At 47.7% G+C, this 21,192-nt stretch overlaps 1 protein-coding gene across 1 annotated transcript in view; it reads left to right on the top strand.

The window, feature by feature from the left end:
* The window catches only part of CCDC183 (coiled-coil domain containing 183), a 341,250-nt gene that overhangs the window by 169,153 nt on the left and 150,905 nt on the right, over positions 1-21,192 (top strand). The window contains exons 11-12 of the mRNA XM_033960753.1: positions 1,398-1,563; positions 10,304-10,432. Coding sequence (XP_033816644.1) covers positions 1,398-1,563; positions 10,304-10,432 — 295 coding nt within the window. The remainder of the gene's footprint in view (positions 1-1,397; positions 1,564-10,303; positions 10,433-21,192) is intronic.

The following is a 21,192-nucleotide window of genomic DNA, read 5'->3' as shown; positions in this document are numbered from 1 at the left end:
GGTCATATGAGGACCCCAAAATATTGTGGGTGCTCAAGCACCCACAGAGCTGGCCTCTGTGGTTGCCTGTACATATTACACCTTATGAACTCTACAAAGACGCTTTCTTTGACATACTGCAAGTGTTGAGATTAGCATTAGCAGTGACAGAAAGACTGAGATCATCTCCAATATACCCTGGCTTAGGAGTGAGATCCATTCTTGTGCTGGTGTATGCAAAACTAGCCCATTTGTAGACATTACGCTGTAAAAGTTATTGATTAACACACTGTAGTGATACTACTAAAAATATGTCACACTTCATTGATAACATTATGGTATAATTTCGATCCATTCTTCCACTACATTTCAGGTTTATTTATTTTTATTGGGGGATTTATTTACTGCCTTTTCATGAAGAGAATCACCTAAAGTGGTTTACAATACATAGTAATCATATACTCTTAAGTATTTTTCTATATGTCCAGCAGGCTCTCACAATCTAACTGTGGTATGTAGTTGTGATCTGAAGATCTATGCTGGGATATATCTTTGAGGGATAGATGCACCTTTTTTTTGTTTTTTCCTATGGTATGCTCACTCTTACTGACCTGTAAAACAGCATGTGGTACTGTAGTCAGAAGAATATTCATACAACCAATGAAGCTTGAAGCATGTTCCAACAATTAGAAACTAAGATTCAGTGCTAAAACATGCAAGGTCATTCACTTGAGCTATAAAAATCCAAGGGAGTATAGTATATGGGGTGAAGTACTTCTGTGTTTGAAAGAAAAGTGGGACTTAGGGGTGATCATATCTGATAATCTTAAAGGTAGTTGAAAAAGTGACAGCCGAAGCCAGAAGGATGCTCAGGGGCATAGGAAAAGGAATGGCCAGCAGAACAAAAGAAGTGATAGTGCTTTTGTATAAGTCTCTAGTGAAGCCCTGTTTAGAATACTGTGCGGGAGAGAAGGGGATATGATAAACATTTAAATATCTCCATGGCATTAATGTACAGGAGACGAGTCTATTTCAATTGAAATAAAACTCCAGAATGAGAGTTAAAAGGTTGTAGGCCCAGGAGTAAATACTTTTATAAAGAAAGGGTGGTGGATACATTGATGGTGTAGGTGATGGAGGCAAAGACTATTTGAATTTAACAAAATGTAGTATAAGCACATGGGATCTCTTAGGGAGAGGAGGAGATAGTGGATGGGCAGACTGGATGGACCTTTATTTGCCATCATGTTTGTAAGCTATCATGTTTGATAAAGGATTGTGTATGTTTTTTGGAAACTGCCTAGGTTTTAAGTGGGGTATAATTTTTTAAATAAATAAATATGTTTCTTTTTAACTCTAATCTTTTTTTGAAATATGTTTGAGTGCTTTGTGAATGCCTCTGTTTTAAATTTGGGAAGATCTGAAAAGCTGGCAGATGGGATGGACAGAACTGTCGAGGAAGAAGAAGGTAAACTGGAAATAATTAGAAGCAAACTAGCCGACAAAAAGAAGATTCATCTAGCTGTTCAAAACGGAATTGATAACCTCTTCATGAAACTGTATGGGGTCTCAGTTCCTACTGAGGTACAGAACTTCTTTATCTTTCATTTAGTTACATTATTCGGGGAGGAAGTTATCAAGCTGTGTTAAGGCTTTTAATTTTATTTGCCCCTTAATGTCATTTAAAGAGCCCAAACACATCACTCTTCTTATCATGACAATATTTAATTTGCTGTGAGTTATATAGTAATGAGATGCAAAACATGCAAATGCATGTATAGCAGTTTATTACTATATAAATACCAGAATGTGACATGGGATTCACCAGGTGCACCCCACAAGTTGCATTATGGGCAGAAGATCATAGTAGATAGCATGACCTCTAATGGTAGTAGTGCAAGACCACTGCTAGGGATATCATTTTGGAGATGATGCCAGCCAGAACAGAAGTGACTGGAAATCTCTCCAGCCTGATGATCAATGTACCATCCATTAAAATAATGTAGACCTTTTTGGAATGGGAGGACCTTTGGGGTGGGAAGTTTTGATCAGGGATGGGGGGCCATGACTGGAGGGAATAAAGAGCTTTGGTCGGGTGTGGAAGGCTTTGATCGGGGAGGGGTTGGTAATGTGATTGGGAAAGTGGGCATTTGGATCGGGAAGGTGGGGGTTTGAATTGGGAGTAGATGCTTGATTAGGGGAAACTCTGATGACCCGCTGTAAAATGTGACCTGGGGACATTGGGCCACAACTTGGAAACCCAAAGCTCCTGGGCTACTGGAATAAAGCCACTTGCAAGGTGGCTCACAAGTAGCATTTATTCATTTACCAATGGTTAGCAACCTATGGGACTGTTATACTACTGGTTGCTGACTCCCTTGAATAGTCAAGGTTCAGTAAAAGCTCACCTTTACTGCATCTTGATAACTCCCCCCCCCTTTGTGTTGTAAATCTAACATCATATCATTGAGATTGAAAGCCTAGATTTGTTTTTTTTAACTCATATAAGTGAGTGACAAGACCACAGTCTCATGCTGAAACAGAGTTTATCCCAGGACAAGCAGGCAGCATATTCTTGACTGATGGGTGACGGCACCGACGGAGCCCCGGTACGGACAATTTTAGAGTGATTGCATTCTAAGAACTTGGAAAGTTCTAGTAGGCCGCACTGCGCATGCGTGAGTGCCTTCCCGCCCGACGGAGGCGCGCGGTCCCCAGTTTCTTAGTTTCCGCGGAGCTAAGAAGACGCTGTTGAAAAGATTTTTTTCTATCGCCTTCCCGCTCGCGAAAGCCCTTCAGGAAATATTATTTCCTTTTTTTCTTTTATTCTTTCTTGTTTAAAAAAAAAAAAAAAAAAAAACTTAACTTTTTTCGGTTCGCCCCGGTGGGGCCTGTTGCCACCATCGAGGCCTCGGCCTTCGATTTGGCAGAAGCCGTTTTTACGTTCATGCCCCCCCAACCCGGGTTTAAGAAGTGCCAGCGGTGTGCATGGCCCATTTCTCTCACTGACCCGCACAACTGGTGCTTACAGTGTCTGGGTCCAGACCATCGGGCTTCCACCTGCACCCGCTGTGCCACATTAAAAAAACGGACTTTGAAAAACCGTCAGATTCAGCAATGGTTGCTGTTTGGTGCCGATATGTCTGACCCTACGGCACTGACACTGACATCGGCCCCATCTCAGTCGGCACCCACCTCGTCGACACCGCAACCATCAGGTAAGCTGGCTAAGAAGCCTTCCCCGCTGGAGCGTCCTCCGATCTCCGTAGCAGCGAGCCCAGTCCTGCCGACCTCGAGGCGCCCGCGGAAGCGCTCCGCCCCTATTGAGGTGAGCCCCTCAACCTCGGGTTCCTCATCCTCGGGGCGTCGAGCGGCACCACAGGTACCGCAGAAGAAAAAAGTGGTACCGGTGCCTTCGCTGGATGAGCAAATTGCTGCCGTCCTACAGGTGCAACTTAAAGAGCAGTTGCAACAGCTCCTTCCTGCTCTATTGGCACCGAACCTTCCAGTCCCGGTCCGGTCTGAGCCGCCGGTACCGACAGTGGAGCAGCCTCTATTGTCCGCATCCACTTTGTCGGTACCGGTACATTCTGCTTCCTCGGTCTCCATGCCAGTTCTGGCACCGGAACCGAGAGCTCTACATCAGGCTGTCCAAACTTCGGCTTCGATACAGCCTTTAACATCTCCCGGTACCGCTTCTTTGAGGTCGGGCAAGTCGGTGCACAAAACCCGGCACCTTGAACCCTCCACACCGGAGTCTCGGGATCGCAGTTCCCAAATTAGGGATCCCGATCTGTGGGGTGACTCCAAAGAACCTCTTCTCTCTGAGGGTGAGTGTTCGTCTGGTGAAGAGGATCTGTCTGTCGCAGATCCCTCCTCTAAACCGGATTCTACTTCTTTTACCTCTTTCTTAAAAGAGATGTGTGAATCTCTTTCTATTCCCTTGGAGGCTGAGTCCAAAAAATCCAAAGCATTCCTTGATGCACTGGACTTTGACCAGCCTCCAAGGGAATTTCTCAAACTGCCCCTCCATGATATCTTGAGGGAGACTTTTTATAAAAATCTGGAGACGCCTCTGACTATCCCAGGAGCTCCTCGCAAATTGGACTCCTTGTACAAAGTCATCCCCATTCCTGGCTTCGACAAACCTCAACTTCCACACGAGCCTCTTTTGGTGGAATCCACACTTAAGAAGTCTGCAGGAGCTAGTGTATACACTTCAGTCCCTCCTGGCAGAGAAGGAAAGGCCATGGATAAATTTGGCAAAAGATTATACCAAAATGCCATGTTGGCTAACAGATCAGGGAATTATGCTTTTCATTTTTCCTTTTACTTAAAGCATCTCATTCAAGATCTCTCTGCTTTTGAGAAGTACCTCCCTGACCGCAAGAGATCTGCTTTTCGCCAATGTTCTTCCTCTCTTCTCCAGCTTAGGAAGTTCCTGGTCCGTTCGATCTACGATACATTCGAATTGACCTCCAGAGCCACAGCCATGTCTGTTGCCATGCGTCGTCTGGCATGGCTCAGAGTATCAGAGCTTGATGTTAACCATCAGGATCGCCTGGCTAATGCTCCATGCCTAGGCGATGAGGTTTTTGGAGATACACTTCTAAAAACCAAAAAGAAGACTCCACCTACCCAGCCTTTTCGGCAGCAATCGGCCTACCAATGCCGCTTCGTGGCTCGTCCTTTGCCACCGGCTCCCCAACAGCAACGGCAGCGCCAACAGCAATGGCAAACTCCTAGGCCAGCACAGCAGCAACAGGTGAAGCCTCCTCCACCGCAGAAGTCTACCCAACCCTTTTGACTTCATTCTCCAGGGCATAGCCAGTGTTCTACCATCTGCCCACCTTCCCCAACCCATAGGAGGCCATCTTACTTTCTTCATCAGCCATTGGGAAATTATCACCTCGGATCAGTGGGTCCTCAACATCATCTGCCACGGCTACTCTCTCAACTTTCAGACGCTTCCCGCCCAAAGTCTGCTAAGAGAGTCTGCTTTGAACACTCCTCAGTCTTCCCGCCTTCTTCAGGAGGTTCAATCCCTCCTCCTTCTGAACGCCATAGAGGAAGTTCCTGTAGATCAAAAGGGGCAGGGATTCTACTCCCGTTACTTTCTGGTCCCCAAAAAAACAGGAGATCTCAGACCCATTTTAGATCTTCGCGATCTCAACAAATGCTTGGTCAAAGAAAAATTCAGAATGCTTTCTCTGGCCACTCTTTTTCTCTTCTCAATCAAGGCGACTGGCTATGCTCCCTCAATATCAAAGAGGCATACACCCACATTCCGGTCAATCTGACCTCCAGAAAATACCTCCGCTTCATGATCAATCACTGTACCAATACAAGGTGCTACCCTTCGGTCTTGCCTCCTCTCCAAGAGTGTTCACCAAATGTCTGATTGTGGTGGCTGCTTTTCTCCGCTCTCACCACCTGCAGGTTTTTCCTTACCTGGACGATTGGTTGATCAAGGCCGCTGCCTCTCAAACAGTGCTACGAGCCACCAACCACACCATCCTTTTTCTACAACTCCTGGGGTTCGAGATCAATCTACCCAAATCCCATCTCATCCCCACTCAGAGACTTCAATTCATAGGAGCGGTCCTGGACACAGTCCTCATGAGAGCGTTCCTGCCGTCCAACCGCCTTCAGACTCTTCAATCTCTATGTCAGCAGGTGCTTCCACAACGTTCCATCTCTGCCAAGCAAATGATGATACTCTTGGGTCACATGGCCTCGACAGTTCATGTCACCCCCTTCGCACGTCTTCACCTGCGCACTCTTCAATGGACCTTAGCTACCCAGTGGTCCCAAGCGACGGATCCTTGCTCACGGCACATATTTGTGACATCATCTCTTCGTCAGTCTCTTCAATGGTGGTTGCTATCCTCCAATCTCTCCAGAGGTCCTCTGTTCCATCTACCTCCTCATCAACTAGTCATCACCACCGACTCCTCCCCTTATGCATGGGGAGCTCATTTGAACGAGTTCCAAACTCAAGGCCTTTGGATAGCCCAGGAAAAGAAGCATCACATCAATTTCCTGGAACTCAGAGCGATGTTTTATGCCCTCAAGGTTTTCCAACATCTTCTCTTTCCTCAAGTTCTACTACTGTGCACAGACAATCAAGTTGCGATGTACTACATCAACAAACAGGGTGGGACAGGCTCTCGCCTTTTATGTCAGGAAGCCCAGAGGATTTGGTCTTGGGCCACAGATCACCAATTATTCCTGAAAGCTATCTACATTCAGGGAGAGCAGAATTCCGTAGCGGACAATCTCAGCAGAATTCTCCAACCTCATGAGTGGACTCTCGATCCTTTGACTCTACAGTCCATTTTTACTCAATGGGGCACTCCTCAGATAGACCTCTTTGCAGCTCCTCACAATCATCAGCTGCCCCTCTTCTGCTCCAGACTATACTCCCCTCACTGTCTGGCAGCGGATGCATTTCTTCTAGATTGGTCCAATCTCTTCCTGTATGCTTTCCCTCCTCTGCCTCTCATGTTACGAACCTTGTTCAAGCTCAAGAGGGAACAAGCCACCATGATTCTCATCGCTCCACGGTGGCCCAGGCAACATTGGTTCTCCCTTAGAAACATAGAAACATAGAAATTGACGGCAGAAAAGGGCTATAGCCCATCGAGTCTGCCCATACCAATGACCCACTCCCTGATTCTTACTCTCCTAGAGATCCCACATGAATATCCCATTTTCTCTTGAAATCTAACACGCTGCTGGCCTCAGTTACCCTCTGAGGCAGCTCGTTCCAATGATCTACCACCCTTTCAGTGAAGAAGTACTTCCTCGCATCACCCTGAAATTTCCCTCCCCTGATTTTCAGCAAGTGTCCTCTGGTTACTGAGGGCCCTGTAAGACTGAAGATATCATCTTTCACCTCTATACGCCCAGTAATATACTTAAAGGTCTCAATCATGTCCCCTCTCTCTCTTTGCTCCTCCAGTGAGTACATCCTCAGTTTTTTTAACCTTTCTTCATACGTGAGTTCCCTGAGCCCCAAAACCATCCTGGTAGCCATTCGCTGAACCGACTCAATTCTCAACACATCTTTTCAGTAGTGTGGTCTCCAGTATTGAACACAATACTCGAGATGAGGTCTCACCATGGATCTGTACAGCGGCATTATGACTTCAGGTTTTCTGCTGACAAAACCCCTACGGATACAGCCCATCATTTGTCTTGCCTTGGACGATGCCTTCTCTACTTGATTGGCAGCCTTCATATCGTCGCTAATGATCACTCCTAAATCACGTTCCACCGTGGTCCTGGACAAGGTTTCACCATTTAGTGTGTAAGTTCTGTGTGGATTTTTTTTGCCTAGGTGCATTACTTTACATTTTTTAGCATTGAAGCCCAGCTGCCAAGTTGATGACCACTGTTCAAGCTGTCTTAGGTCCTGCGTCATCTCAGTTCCAGGGAGCCTATTCTTCTTCCACTGTTTCCTTCTCTGCTTACACAGCATCAGGAGACACTTCTGCATCCCAACCTCCAGTCTCTGCACCTGACAGCTTGGTATCTCTCGGGTTGAATTCAGCTGATCCTCTTCTGTCTCAGCCCGTTCGTTCTATTCTGGATGCTTCCAGGAAACCGGCCACTCTGCAATGTTACCATCAGAAGTGGACACGGTTCTTCCTGGTGTCTTCTTCATCATCATGATCCCACTTCCCTTGCAGTGGAGACCTTGTTAGATTATCTTCTTTCTTTGTCTGACTCTGGTCTCAAGTCTACTTCCATCAGAGTCCACCTCAGTGCTATTGCTGCTTTTCATGAGCCAGTTCATGGGAAACTTCTCTCAGCTCATCCCTTGGTTTCCAGATTCATGAGGGGTCTTTTCAATGTGAAACCACCTCTTAAGGCTCCTCCTGTAGTCTGGGATCTCAATGTGGTTCTCTCCGCCTTAATGAAGCCTCCGTTTGAACCTTTGGCTACAGCTCCTTTCAAGTTCCTTACTTGGAAGGTGCTCTTCCTTATTGCTCTTACCTCTGCCAGGAGGGTCAGTGAGCTACATGCACTAGTTGTGGATCCACCTTTTACAGTCTTTCATCATGACAAGGTGGTTCTGCGTACACATCCAAAGTTTCTCCCTAAGGTTGTCTCTGAATTCCATCTCAACCAATCCATTGTTCTGCCTGTCTTTTTTCCGAAACCTCACTCTCATTCTGGAGAACAGGCTCTGCATACTTTGGACTGTAAGCGGGCTTTAGCTTACTATTTAGACCGTACTAAGCCCCACAGATCATCTCCCCAACTCTTTCTGTCCTTTGATCCGAATAAATTGGGACGTCCTGTTTCTAAACGTACGTTGTCAAATTGGCTTGCAGCGTACATTTCATTCTGTTATGCTCAGTCCGGACTGACACTGGAAGGTTCTGTCACGGCCCATAGAGTTCGAGCTATGGCAGCATCTGTGGCTTTCCTCCGTTCCACTCCTATTGAGGAAATCTGCAAGGCTGCTACTTGGTCCTCAGTTCATACTTTTACATCTCATTATTGTCTGGATGCATTCTTCAGACGGGATGGACACTTCGGCCAATCTGTTTTGCAAAATTTGTTTTCCTAATGGCCAACCTTCCCTCCATCCCTCTTTTTGTTAGCTTGGAGGTCACCCATCAATCAAGAATATGCTGCCTGCTTGTCCTGGGATAAAGCACAGTTACTTACCGTAACAGGTGTTATCCAGGGACAGCAGGCAGATATTCTTGTGTCCCACCCACCTCCCCGGGTTGGCTTCTTAGCTGGCTTATCTTAACTGGGGACCGCGCGCCTCCGTCAGGCGGGAAGGCACTCGCGCGTGCGCGGTGCGGCCTACTAGAACTTTCCAAGTTCTTAGAGTGCAATCACTCTAAAATTGTCCGTACCGGGGCTCCGTCGGTGCCGTCACCCATCAGTCAAGAATATCTGCCTGCTGTCCCTGGATAACACCTGTTACTGTAAGTAACTGTGCTTTATGGACAGCAATGATATCATCCAGAAATGATGCATTCTACTTTGGTTTCCTATGATGGCACAGAGGTACGACTTAACTCACCCTTAAGGGTAACAAGGGTGAAGAGGGTAGTCAGAGGATGTCCATCTGCCTTCTTGGTCTGTCAGAAGTGAAAGGTTAGTTCTGTGTAACATTCCCAAAAATCATTTGGAAATTCCAGTTACCTTCCCTCTTTCCCATAGAGAAAATGGAACACTTCGCCAGTGGTATAACCCTGGGGGGCTTGGAGGACATAAGTCCCCTCCCCCTCCCACACTGGGTGATCAGGGTTCCCCATAATTTCAGCACCCTTGGCTGCTATAGCTGGCTGAAATCTCCAAGCCCCCTAGCAGAATAGATTCTCCAGCAGTGAGTGGCCTGTTAGCTGGTGGTCCATTCCATGAGACACTGCTGCACTGGTCTAGCCCCCTGTGCTATTCATGCTCAGGGAAGACCTGTTCTGCTAGCAGGTCTTAGGGTTTCCCTCCAGTTTATGTATTTTTAGGTCATGGAGAGGGGTGGAGACTGGAGAGCAGGGGATGGGGCAACATTTTGTACTCCCCTCTCACTTTGGGCTCAGACCCCACCAAAAAAAAAAAGTTTTTGATGATCAGGCTATGCGTATATTTTGAACACCCTATTTTCTGCAAGGCTGAAATAACAAGGCTGACAAAAGACCCTTACAACCTCTTTCCTTCACATACAATATGAGGTTATAGACTAAGACTACCTACCTCTTTCCTCTTTTAAGCATGATAAGTTACAGACTGCCTCTTTTCTTATCTAGGAAATTACAGAATATCCTTTCTGTTACAGACACCATGAAATTACACTTTTCCTCCTTTTACAGTCAGTGAGAAGTTGAATTCTCCTGTTTACTACCATAGACAATAAGAAATTTAACTTTCCTTCTTCACACTGACAATGGTGAATTTAAGACAAAATCTCTTTTCCCTCAGTGAGTTGGGGAAAACTACAGAAAGTCCCATCATCCCCTACAGAAAGAAACAAAATCTGGAACTTGTCAATTGTCTTTTCTGAGAAGATACAAAAAAAAAAGTGCTTGTTGCACCTTGCTCTTGCACCTTGATTTTCAGATCATGTAGAGTTTCAAACTAATGCTAGCATAATGCAGTGAGATTCTGTCAGGTACTTGTGACATGGATTGGTCACTGTTGGAAGCAGGATACTGGTCTCGATGGACCCAGTATGGCTATTCTTATGTTTTTATGTAAGACTGTAGAGCACAGGTTATCCCTTCTTTAACAACAGTGGTGGGAGTTTCTTGTAAGAAAACAGGAAGCTCAGATTGAAATTAGATGGTCTCTTCTCTTCCAGACTACTGATCTTACAGCTTCCAAAGACACATATGACAAGCTGAAGGCCTGTGAAATAAAGCTGGCATATCTAATGAATGTACATGCCAACCTGTTAAAATCTCCCTGGATCAAAGATGAACTTATTGAGGTACTGTCTGTAAATAAGGCTGCCAACTGGCTCTATGTTCTCAGAAAATTTAAGCGACTCCTGGTTTTACCTCACTCTATGCATGCACTTGTCATCTTGCATTTCTTGGTAAATAGTAGCAAATGACCAGTGACATAGATAGGGGGAGATGAGGGGTGTGGTGCACCCCGGGCATCATGTTGGTAGGGGCGCCAACACCACTCTTCCTCTCTGCCACACCTCTTCCTGTTCCTCCCCTCCACAAGCATACCACCTTCCCTTCCCCCATACCTCTAGTTGAAGTTGTTCATGGCGGTCAACAACATGCTGTTCTCAACCCCGTCAGCTCTCCCACTGACATCACTTCTGGGTGCTATACACAGGAAGTGACGTCAAAGGGAGAGCCAATGGTGTAGCAAGGAGCACGTTGTTGACCACCACAAACAACTTCAACTAGAAGTATGGGGGAAGGGACGGGGGCAGGGCATGCACAGCAGGCAGGAGCGGCAGGTGCAGCACTCCAGCAGCCCCCCTTCCACAGATGCAGCACCTCTCCCCCTTCCCTTCAGTTCCAGCCCTCCTCTCCATAGGTCAAACACCTCTCTCTCCCTTACCTTCAGCTCCAGCCTCCTTCTGCACCCTTATTTCCTGCCCATCTGCTTTGCCTTGCATTCCCTCCTTCTCTTCCTCAGCCCCGACTGCTCCAGCTCCCCCTTCTTCACGGGTCTGTTGGGTTTGGCCCCTCTCACTCGGGGAAGGGGCACCTCTCACCCTTGCTATGCCACTAAGAATGACACTGGGAAAATTTGTCCCTGTCCCTACAAACTCGGTCTCCGTCTCTGTCCCGTCCCCCTCCGACCCCGCAAACTCAGTCTGATCCTGTCCGCACAAGCCTTGAATAGTTATGATTTTATATTGAAATCATTTTATTCAAGTATAAAAAGAAACAATATTCTGTACAAATGTCATTTTATAAATCACAAATACAGAAAGAGGATCAACAAAACCCATCCTCCCTCACAATATCCCCTCCACTATCAGGAAAACTGAATGCTACATAGAAAATTCATCCTAACAGAATACCTCAGTCACACACACAGAGCACAAATGTCAAATACATAATAGCTGACCATAAACATAAATTAAACCAAAATCCCCAAAAGTCACACCTTTCATGAAGTACAACACCAAAGAAATAAAAAGATCCATTTCCTCCTATACTGTGCAAAATATAAAGATTACACTTGCCAGGGATGGTGTTAGGCCAAGGAGTGCAATTAGGGCAACTGCCCCCGGGCTAGAGAAAGCACAGGCTATTAGTGGGCTTTGGGATCCCCTTCCAAATTTTTGCCCTGGGCCCAACCCATATCTAACACCAGCACTGGCAGGATAATCATTTCAGTTCTCATATATTCTAATCACAAAATAGAAAATAAAATTAGTTTTCTACCTTTTGTTGTCTGGTCATTTTATTTTTCATGTCATGTTGGCCCCAGACTCTGGTTTCTATTTCCCTCTGCCATCTCTTAACTCACTCGCCAGGGTCTCCTGCACATTTTACATTTCTTCTCTGTGCTCACCGTCCATCTTCCATCTTTGTGTACTTACCTTTCCCTTCTCTATGTCCCCTATACTTCCCTATTCAGCATCTCCCCTGTGTCCATCTCCATGTATTTATCATCACTACTCTACATCCTGGATTACTCATCTCACTTGTGTTCCTATTCTCTTCCACATCTAGCACTTTCCCTCTGTGTTCATATACCCCCTCCCACATCTGGCATTGCCCCTCTCTGTCCATGTACCATTTCCATGCAGCATCTCCCTTTATATCCCTGTCCCTATTCTCCTCTCCATGCCCATTATTTCTCTCCCTGTGTCTTTCCCTCTCTCTGCTGTGTTCAGTATTTCATTCCCTCTTTCTTCATCCGCTTAGTATGACATCTCTTTTCTCTTCTCTTCCCTTCAGCCTCTCTCCCAACAGGTCAAGCATCTCTCCTCCTTCCCTCCAGCAGCCCCCCTTCCAAATGTGCAGCACCTCTACTTACCTTCCCTTCCTCCTGCAGGTCCTGTAGCTCTCTCCCACCCCTTCAGTTCCAGCCCTCCACTCCATAGGTCAAACACCTCTCTCTCCCTTTCCTTCAGCCCCAGCCCCCTTCTATGCCCTTACTTCCTGCCCATATGTTTTGCCTTGCATTCCCTCCCTCTCTTCCTTGGGGCTGACAAATCCAGTTCCCCCCTCCCTCATGGGTCTGTTGGGTCTGATCCCCTTTCACTCAAAGATCTGGCAGGTGCAGCCTGCCTCACTCCCTCCTGCTTACATGAGCTGATCTCTGCACACACGCCTGGTCTTTCCTCTGCTGGGTTCCTCCTTATTAACGCAACTTCCTCTCTTTGTAAAAGAGGAAGCGTCATATGGAGAGGCCCAGCAGAGGGAAGGCTGTGAGCACCGTCGAGCAGATGTGTGTAGAGATCAGTTCGCTCTTCAAGGTGTGTGCCAGCAGCAGGGAGGGAGGGAAGCCGGCTAGAGCCGCTGGACCCACAAGCGAGGGGAATGGGCTGGAGCAGCTGAACCCACGAGAACAGAAGGCCTGGAGCCGGCGGACTTGTGAGGGGGTAGAGATGACTAGAACCACGAGGGGGGCTGTGATTTTGGGTCAAAAATTTTTACTGCTCCTATGGAGCGGTTAAAAGCTTTGTTCCCACACTTGTGGTAAACAGTACAAAAGTTTATCTGTTCCTGTGGTTTGCCATGGTTTACCACGGGAATGGGTCACCATGTCATTCTCTAGTAAATAGGAAAAGGAGAAATACAAATCCATGAGTAAAACCCCCTAGTGATGATGTGATACAATAACATTACAATTAAATGTATGAGATGTTTCTTTTTTTTATATCTTTATTCATTTTTAAATTAAAATCAGTGCATACAAATATTCATACAATTTACATGAAAAACAACACTTATCATCTTTCAATAATATTCATGAAAAACATTTTCACCCCCTTCCCCCCACCAATCTCAATGTAATAAGAAAATCATACAGTATTATGTCTATATATATATATATATATATATATAATTTAAAAAAAACAATCCCAATATACAACCCCCCCCTCTCCCTGGATGTGCAACTGATAACCAGAAATAAGGGAATAATGAACTATTCAAGTAGAATCAATGAAATTAGTCAATGGGCCCCATGTCAGATTGAACCACTTATTATTGCCTTTTTGATCAGACAATGTCTTCTCATATTGGTAACATAAGCATAACAAATTCCACCAGAAGGTGAAATTCAGTCAGCCTTAATTTTTCCAATTTTTTCTAATCATTTTGATGGCTACCCGGCATTATGCCCAATAATTGAGGACATAGAGAACATCACGCTGCGCGGAGACTCAGTAATGCTAGGAGACTTCAACATGCCAGATGCAGATTGGAACACACTCTCCGCGACTACGGGTAGCAGCAAAAGAATATTAAACTCCATAAAGGGTGCACGTCTCAAGCAATTAGTGTTGGAGCCCACCAGGGATCAGGCATTACTAGACCTGGTCCTCACAAACGGAGATAGCGTCACGGAAGTCTCAGTAGGGGACACACTGGCCTCCAGCGACCATAATATGGTATGGCTCAACCTTAAGAAAGGTTTCCCTAAGACAAACACATCAACAAGGGTTCTCAACTTTAGAGGTACAGACTTCAACCGCATGGGAGATTTTGTCCATCGGGAGCTACATAAACAAGCAAAATCTGACAATGTGGAGGATATGTGGACGTCTCTGAAATCCATACTACACGAAGCAACAGACCGATACATAAAGACAGTAAGTAAACGCAGGAGAAACAAAAGACCCCAATGGTTCAGTAAAGAAATTTCAGACCTAGTTAAAAAGAAAAAAGACGCATTTATCACCTACAAACATCTAGGCAGAGAGGGGGCAAAAGAGTACTATCTAGACAGATCTAAAGCTGTCAAAACAGCAGTCAGGGAGTCCAAACTCCAAATGGAGGAAGAGTTAGCACGGAAAATTAAGAAAGGGGATAAATCTTTCTTCAGCTATATTAGTGACAGGAAAAGAAACAAAGATGGGATAGTACGCCTGAAGCAATCGGACGGTAACTTTGCGGAATCAGATTCTGAGAAGGCAAAACTACTAAACCAATACTTCTGTTCAGTATTCACCCGAGAAGCGCCGGGAGTTGGTCCACAGCTGCAGACAGGAGATAACCAGAAAGACCCGTTTCAAGATTTTGAATTTACGCCCAGTAGCGTCTACGACGAACTATCAAGACTCAAAGTAAACAAAGCCATGGGACCAGATAACCTACATCCCAGAATGCTCATGGAATTAAGGGAAGTCCTGGCAGAACCATTATCTGTTCTTTTCAATCTTTCCCTAAGCACAGGAAGGGTCCCCTTGGACTGGAAAACCGCCAACGTAATCCCACTCCACAAAAAGGGCTGCAGGACAGAGACAGCAAACTACAGACCAGTGAGTCTCACGTCTATAGTGTGTAAACTCATGGAAACACTGATCAAACAGAATATTGACACAATCCTAGACGAAAAAAAACTGCGTGATCCACACCAACACGGGTTCACCCAGGGTAGATCCTGCCAATCTAATCTGATTAGCTTTTTTAACTGGGTTACTAGACAACTGGATGCTGGAGAGTCACTGGACGTAGTGTATGTGGACTTCAGTAAAGCATTTGATAGCGTCCCTCATCGAAGATTACTGAACAAGCTAAAATCAATAGGATTAGGAGACACTCTAACTACATGGGTTGGGGATTGGCTGAGCGGCAGACATCAGAGGGTGGTGGTGAACGGTACCCCATCTGAAGCATCGGACGTGATAAGTGAAGTGCCGCAGGGCTCGGTCCTGGGTCCGATTCTATTCAACTTATTCATAAGAGATATGACGCAAGGACTTAGGGGAAAGGTATCGCTGTTCGCTGACGACGCCAAACTTTGCAACATAGTAGGCAGAAACTTATTACCTGATAATATGACACAAGATCTACTGCTGCTGGAACAATGGTCAACTACTTGGCAGCTTGGCTTCAATGCTAAAAAATGCAAGGTAATGCACCTGGGAAAGAGAAACCCGCATAGAACTTATGTACTAAATGGTGAGACCTTGGTTAGGACCACAGCAGAACGCGATCTAGGAGTGATCATTAGCGAGGACATGAAGGTTGCCAATCAAGTGGAGAAGGCTGCAGAGGCGCTTCGTGGAGTGTTGTTTTTTTTGTTCTCTTTTCTTTAGTTTCAGGCAGGGAGGAGAGGTGAGCCGGGGACGCTGAAGGAAGGACTAAGGAGGCAGGCAGATCGGGGTCGCGGCGAGAGTTAGCTCCGCCCACCCCCGCGCGTCACAGGTCGCATCGGCCCGGGCTCCCCTTTAAGAGGAAGGGAGCCAACGGCACCCAGCCGTTCGGCGCACGGCGAAGGCGAGCGGCAAAGGCGCTCGCCTTAGCGAGAGCGCCTTTGCGAGGGAGCCTTGAGAAGGAGCCCAGGCAGCCCAGCAGCAACCTAACTTTAAACTAATTAAAAAAAAAAAAAAAATTTTTTTTCTTCTCTCCACTTTCTTCTTCTCTACCCTTTCAGCTTCTCACTCTTCTCTCTCTCTCTCTACTCTTTCAACTAGCTGCACGCCGAAAGCCACTCTCAACCACCGAGGGACCGCAGGAGCAAAGAGAAGGATATGGAGGCTACAGGAACCCAGCAGAGCTACCCAGTTTACTGCGTCGAGTGTCATATGTATGACTACCTCCCCTCCGGGAGGCGGGCATACATATGCGGTCGGTGTCAGGAACTGGAAAGCCTGAGGATGGAGGTCGGCAGATTGAGGGTCAAGGTCCAGGAACTGGAGGGACTGGAGGGACTGCGCGACACAGAGGAGACGAGCTGGTCAACCAAGGACACAGACGGAGCTGGCCTCATTGTGGACCAGGTGAGGGACCTCGAGAGATTCATCGAGGAGGCCTATAGGAAGGCGGGAGGACAGGACCAGCAGCTGCACAGACGGATGTCGGCAGACGAGACCCAGGATCCACAAGGCGACACCGAGGAAGGACCTAGCGGAGGAACCACGCAAGAGGAGGAGACCGTGACTCACCGAGACCCCGAGGGTGAGACACCACACTACACCGAGGACACGGACCTGAGACAGAGGAGGTTGCTGAGGAAAGGGAAGTCTGCTATTGTGGTGGGAGACTCGATCTTGAGAGAGGTAGATAGTCACGTAGCTGGAGGAAGGGAGGACCGGCTAGTGACTTGTCTCCCAGGGGCCAAGACACGAGACGTCACTGATAGGATCGAGAGGATCCTGGACGGAGCAGAGGCAGAGGAGACTGTGGTGATAATCCACGTCGGAACAAATGATGTGAGCCGGAGGAACTTCAGCATGGCCACGCTGACTGACCAGTTCAGGGTCCTGGGACGAAAACTGAAGCGGAGTACCCGGAGGATAGCGTTCTCAGAGATCCTGCCTGTACCGAGAGCAGATGCAAAGAGGCAGGCAGACATCCAGGCTGTGAATGCATGGTTGAGGAGATGGTGCCAGGAGGAGGGCTTCCACTTTGTGAGGAACTGGACGTCCTTCTGGGGAAAGAGTAAGCTCTACCGGCGGGACGGCCTGCACCTGAGCACAGAGGGAACTAGACTACTGGCTGCCAATGTGAAGAAGGAGATCGAGAGGGCTTTAAACTGAGGAGAGGGGGAAAGCCGACAGCTGATCTGATGTTGACGCTTCGGACAACAGTATCCAGAACAGATGCTGAACGGGCTGACTGCACGGAGGAAGTAGAGAGACCAGTGGATCTTATGATCAGACAGCGAGGGAAACAACAGGTAAAGGGAGCTTGCTGGGAAGAGACTAAAGGGCAGGGAGACACAGGGGGACTGGGTGGCGCGAGGGCGAAAGCTGAGGGTATCATAGGGGCTACACAAGGCGAGGGGGATCGAACAGAGGCAGGGGCCCAGGAGGGGGCAAGAAAACCCAGAGGAAAAGCGGGGAAGTGGGGTGGCGGAAATGTGGGGAAGCTGAAAGCTACGAGGGTAAAGGCTGAGGGCAAAGCAGAAGTACAGGGAACAGGAGAGGAGGCCCAGGTGAATGCAGAGGTGGAGAAAAAACAACGGGACCTGCGGTGCTTATACGCAAATGCAAGAAGCCTCATGGCCAAGATGGGTGAACTAGAGGTCGTGGCCAAGGGGGAAGACCTAGATATAATTGGAATTACAGAAACATGGTGGACAGAGCAGAATCAATGGGATGTGGCGCTACCGGGGTACAAGCTCTACAGGAGAGACAGGACCCACAAGAAGGGGGGAGGCATAGCACTATATATAAAAGACTCTATCTACTCGGTCGGGATGGATATGGCAACAAAGGCAGAAGGGCTGGAATCGCTATGGGTCAAATTGCCGGGAAACAAGGGTGCAGACATAAAACTGGGGCTGTATTATCGCCCACCTGGTGCGCCGGAAGGAGTCGGACACGACTTGGAAGCTGAACTGAGACAGGAGTGCAGGACTGGAAGTGTAACAGTGATGGGGGACTTCAACTACCCGGGGATAGACTGGAGTACGGGTCACTCCAACTGCACTAGGGAAACAGGATTTGTAGAAGCTGTGAGGGACTGCTTTATGGAGCAACTGATCAGGGAACCGACGCGGGGGAGTGCTACTCTTGACCTCATCCTGAACGGATTAGGAGGGCCTGCAAGAGGGGTAGAAGTGGGAGGACCACTAGGCAACAGTGACCACAATGCGATCAGATTCACTTTAGAAAGGGGGACACCCATAGTAAGGAGGACCGCAACAACTGCGCTCAACTTCAAGAAGGGGAACTATGTTGCTATGAGGGAAATGGTGGGGAGGAAGCTCAGAAACATCTTTAGGATGGAGACTGTGGAAAGCGCCTGGACCCTATTCAGGGACACCCTGCAGGAAGCACAAAAAAAGTACGTCCCCAGTTTCAGGAAAGGCTGCAAGAACAAGCGGTCAAAGGACCCGATTTGGATCTCAGCAGAAGTAAAGAGGGCAATAAACGACAAAAAAGTATCCTTCCGGAGATGGAAAAAGGATCCAACGGAGGAAAATCACCAGGCGCACAGGAAATGCCAAAAAGAATGCCACCGAGAGGTTAGAAAAGCAAAAGGGAAATACGAAGAGGGGCTGGCCAGGGAGGCGAAAAACTTCAAGGCATTCTTCAGTTACGTAAAGGGGAAACGACCAGCGAGAGAGGAGGTGGGGCCGTTGGACGATGGGGATAGGAGGGGAGTGATTAAAGAGGATAAAGAGGTAGCTGAGAGGCTGAACACGTTCTTCTCGTCGGTTTTCACGAGAGAAGACACATCTAATATACCGGACTCAGAGGAGCTCATGAGTGGGGAACAGGCTGAGAAATTGGAGCATATAGAGGTAAGTAAGGAGGATGTCCTCAAACAGATAGACAGGTTAAAATGCGGCAAATCACCGGGTCCGGACGGGATCCACCCGAGGGTTCTGAAGGAGCTAAGACAAGAAATAGCGGGCAAAATCCAGCATGTTTGTAACCTATCCTTGAAAACTGGAGAGGTACTGGAGGACTGGAAATTGGCGAATGTCACACCTATCTTCAAAAAGGGATCGAGGGGTGACCCCGGGAACTACAGGCCGGTGAGCCTGACTTCAATTATAGGGAAGATGGTGGAAGCTATGAAAAAGGACGGCATTTGCGAGCACATTGAGAGAAATGGCCTACTGAGAACAAGCCAGCACGGATTCTGTAAGGGAAGGTCATGCTTAACGAACCTTCTGTACTTCTTTGAGGGAATAAGCAGTCGGGTGGACAATGGGGAACCCATCGACATCATTTACCTCGATTTTAAAAAGGCTTTCGACAAGGTGCCACATGAAAGGCTGCTTAGGAAGCTGTGGAACCACGGGGTGGGAGGGGATGTGCTCCGATGGATAGAGCACTGGTTGTCGGGTAGACTGCAGAGGGTCGGAGTGAAGGGCCAATATTCTGACTGGCGGGGAGTCACGAGCGGTGTGCCGCAGGGATCGGTGCTGGGGCCGTTACTCTTCAACATATTTATCAATGATCTGGAAAAGGAGGCAAAGTGCGAGGTCATAAAATTTGCAGACGATACCAAACTGTGCGGCAGGGTTAGCTCCAGGGAGGAGTGTGAGGACCTGCAAAGGGACCTAAACAAGCTGGAAGACTGGGCGAACAAATGGCAAATGCGCTTTAACGTGGAAAAATGCAAGGTCATGCATATAGGGAAAAAAAACCCGTTGTTCAACTACAAATTGGGGGGGGCATTGTTGGGAGAAAGCAGTCTTGAGAGAGACTTGGGAGTGCTGGTGGATGCATCACTGAAGCCATCTGCACAGTGCGCAGCGGCCTCAAAAAAAGCCAACAGGATGCTGGGCATCATAAAAAGGGGCATAACAACCAGGACGAGGGAAGTCATCTTGCCACTGTATCGAGCGATGGTGCGTCCGCATCTGGAATATTGCGTTCAATATTGGTCGCCGTACCTCAAGAAGGACATGGCGGTACTCGAGAGAGTCCAAAGGAGAGCAACGAAACTGGTAAGAGGGCTGGAACACTGCCCATATGCCGAGAGGTTGGATAGGCTGGGGCTCTTCTCTCTGGAAAAAAGGAGTGATATGATAGAGACCTTCAAGATCATGAGGGGCATAGAGAGGGTGGATAGGGACAGATTCTTCAGGCTGAAGGGGACAACAGGTACGAGGGGGCATTCGGAGAAACTGAAGGGAGATAGGTTCAAAACGAATGCAAGGAAGTTTTTTTTCACCCAAAGGGTCGTGGACACTTGGAATGCGCTACCGGAGGACGTGATTGGGCAGAGTACGGTACAAGGATTCAAACAGAGACTGGACGGATTCCTGAGGGATAAAGGGATCGTGGGATACTGAGAAAGCTAACCAGAAAATAAGTATAGAAACCCGACCAGGTCGTGCATGTGCAAGACCGGAGGGCTAGGACTTTGATGGGAAGATAGGACGCAATAGGAAACCAAGGTGGCATGGGGGCCCCTTCTGGTGATTTGGACAGGTCGTGACCTGTTTGGGCCGCCGCGGGAGCGGACTGCTGGGCAGGATGGACCTATGGTCTGACCCGGCGGAGGCACTGCTTATGTTCTTATGTTCTTATGTTCCTCCAGGGCAAGACAAATGATGGGCTGTATCCGCAGAGGTTTCGTCAGCAGGAGACCTGAAGTTATGATGCCGTTGTACAGAGCCATGGTGAGGCCTCACTTAGAGTACTGCGTTCAGTTTTGGAGACCTCACTACCGAAAGGACGTGCTGAGAATCAAGTCGGTACAGCGAACGGACACCAGGATGGTCTTGGGGCTCAAGGATCTCACGTATGAAGAAAGACTAAAGAAATTGCGGATGTACTCACTTGAGGAAAGAAGAGAACGGGGAGATATGATTGAAACGTATAAGTATATCACGGGGCACATCGAGTCAGAAGATGATATCTTCCGGCTCATGGGACCCTCGACCACCAGAGGGCATCCGCTGAAAATCAGGGGAGGGAAGTTTCATGGCGACTTCAGGAAGTATTTCTTCACCGAGAGAGTTGTGGATCATTGGAACAGACTCCCACTCCAGGTGATAAAGGCCAGCAGCGTGACGGATTTTAAGAGAAAATGGGATACTCACGTGGGATCTTTAAGGGAGTAAACTCAGGGGGGGGGGATACTTGGAATGGGCAGACTTGGTGGGCTATAGCCCTTTTCTGCCGCTTTT

The sequence above is a fragment of the Geotrypetes seraphini genome, chromosome 10 (assembly GCF_902459505.1).
Source record: "Geotrypetes seraphini chromosome 10, aGeoSer1.1, whole genome shotgun sequence".
In the NCBI taxonomy this organism is placed as follows: domain Eukaryota; kingdom Metazoa; phylum Chordata; class Amphibia; order Gymnophiona; family Dermophiidae; genus Geotrypetes; species Geotrypetes seraphini.
This window is presented reverse-complemented; position numbering and strand designations above follow the sequence as displayed.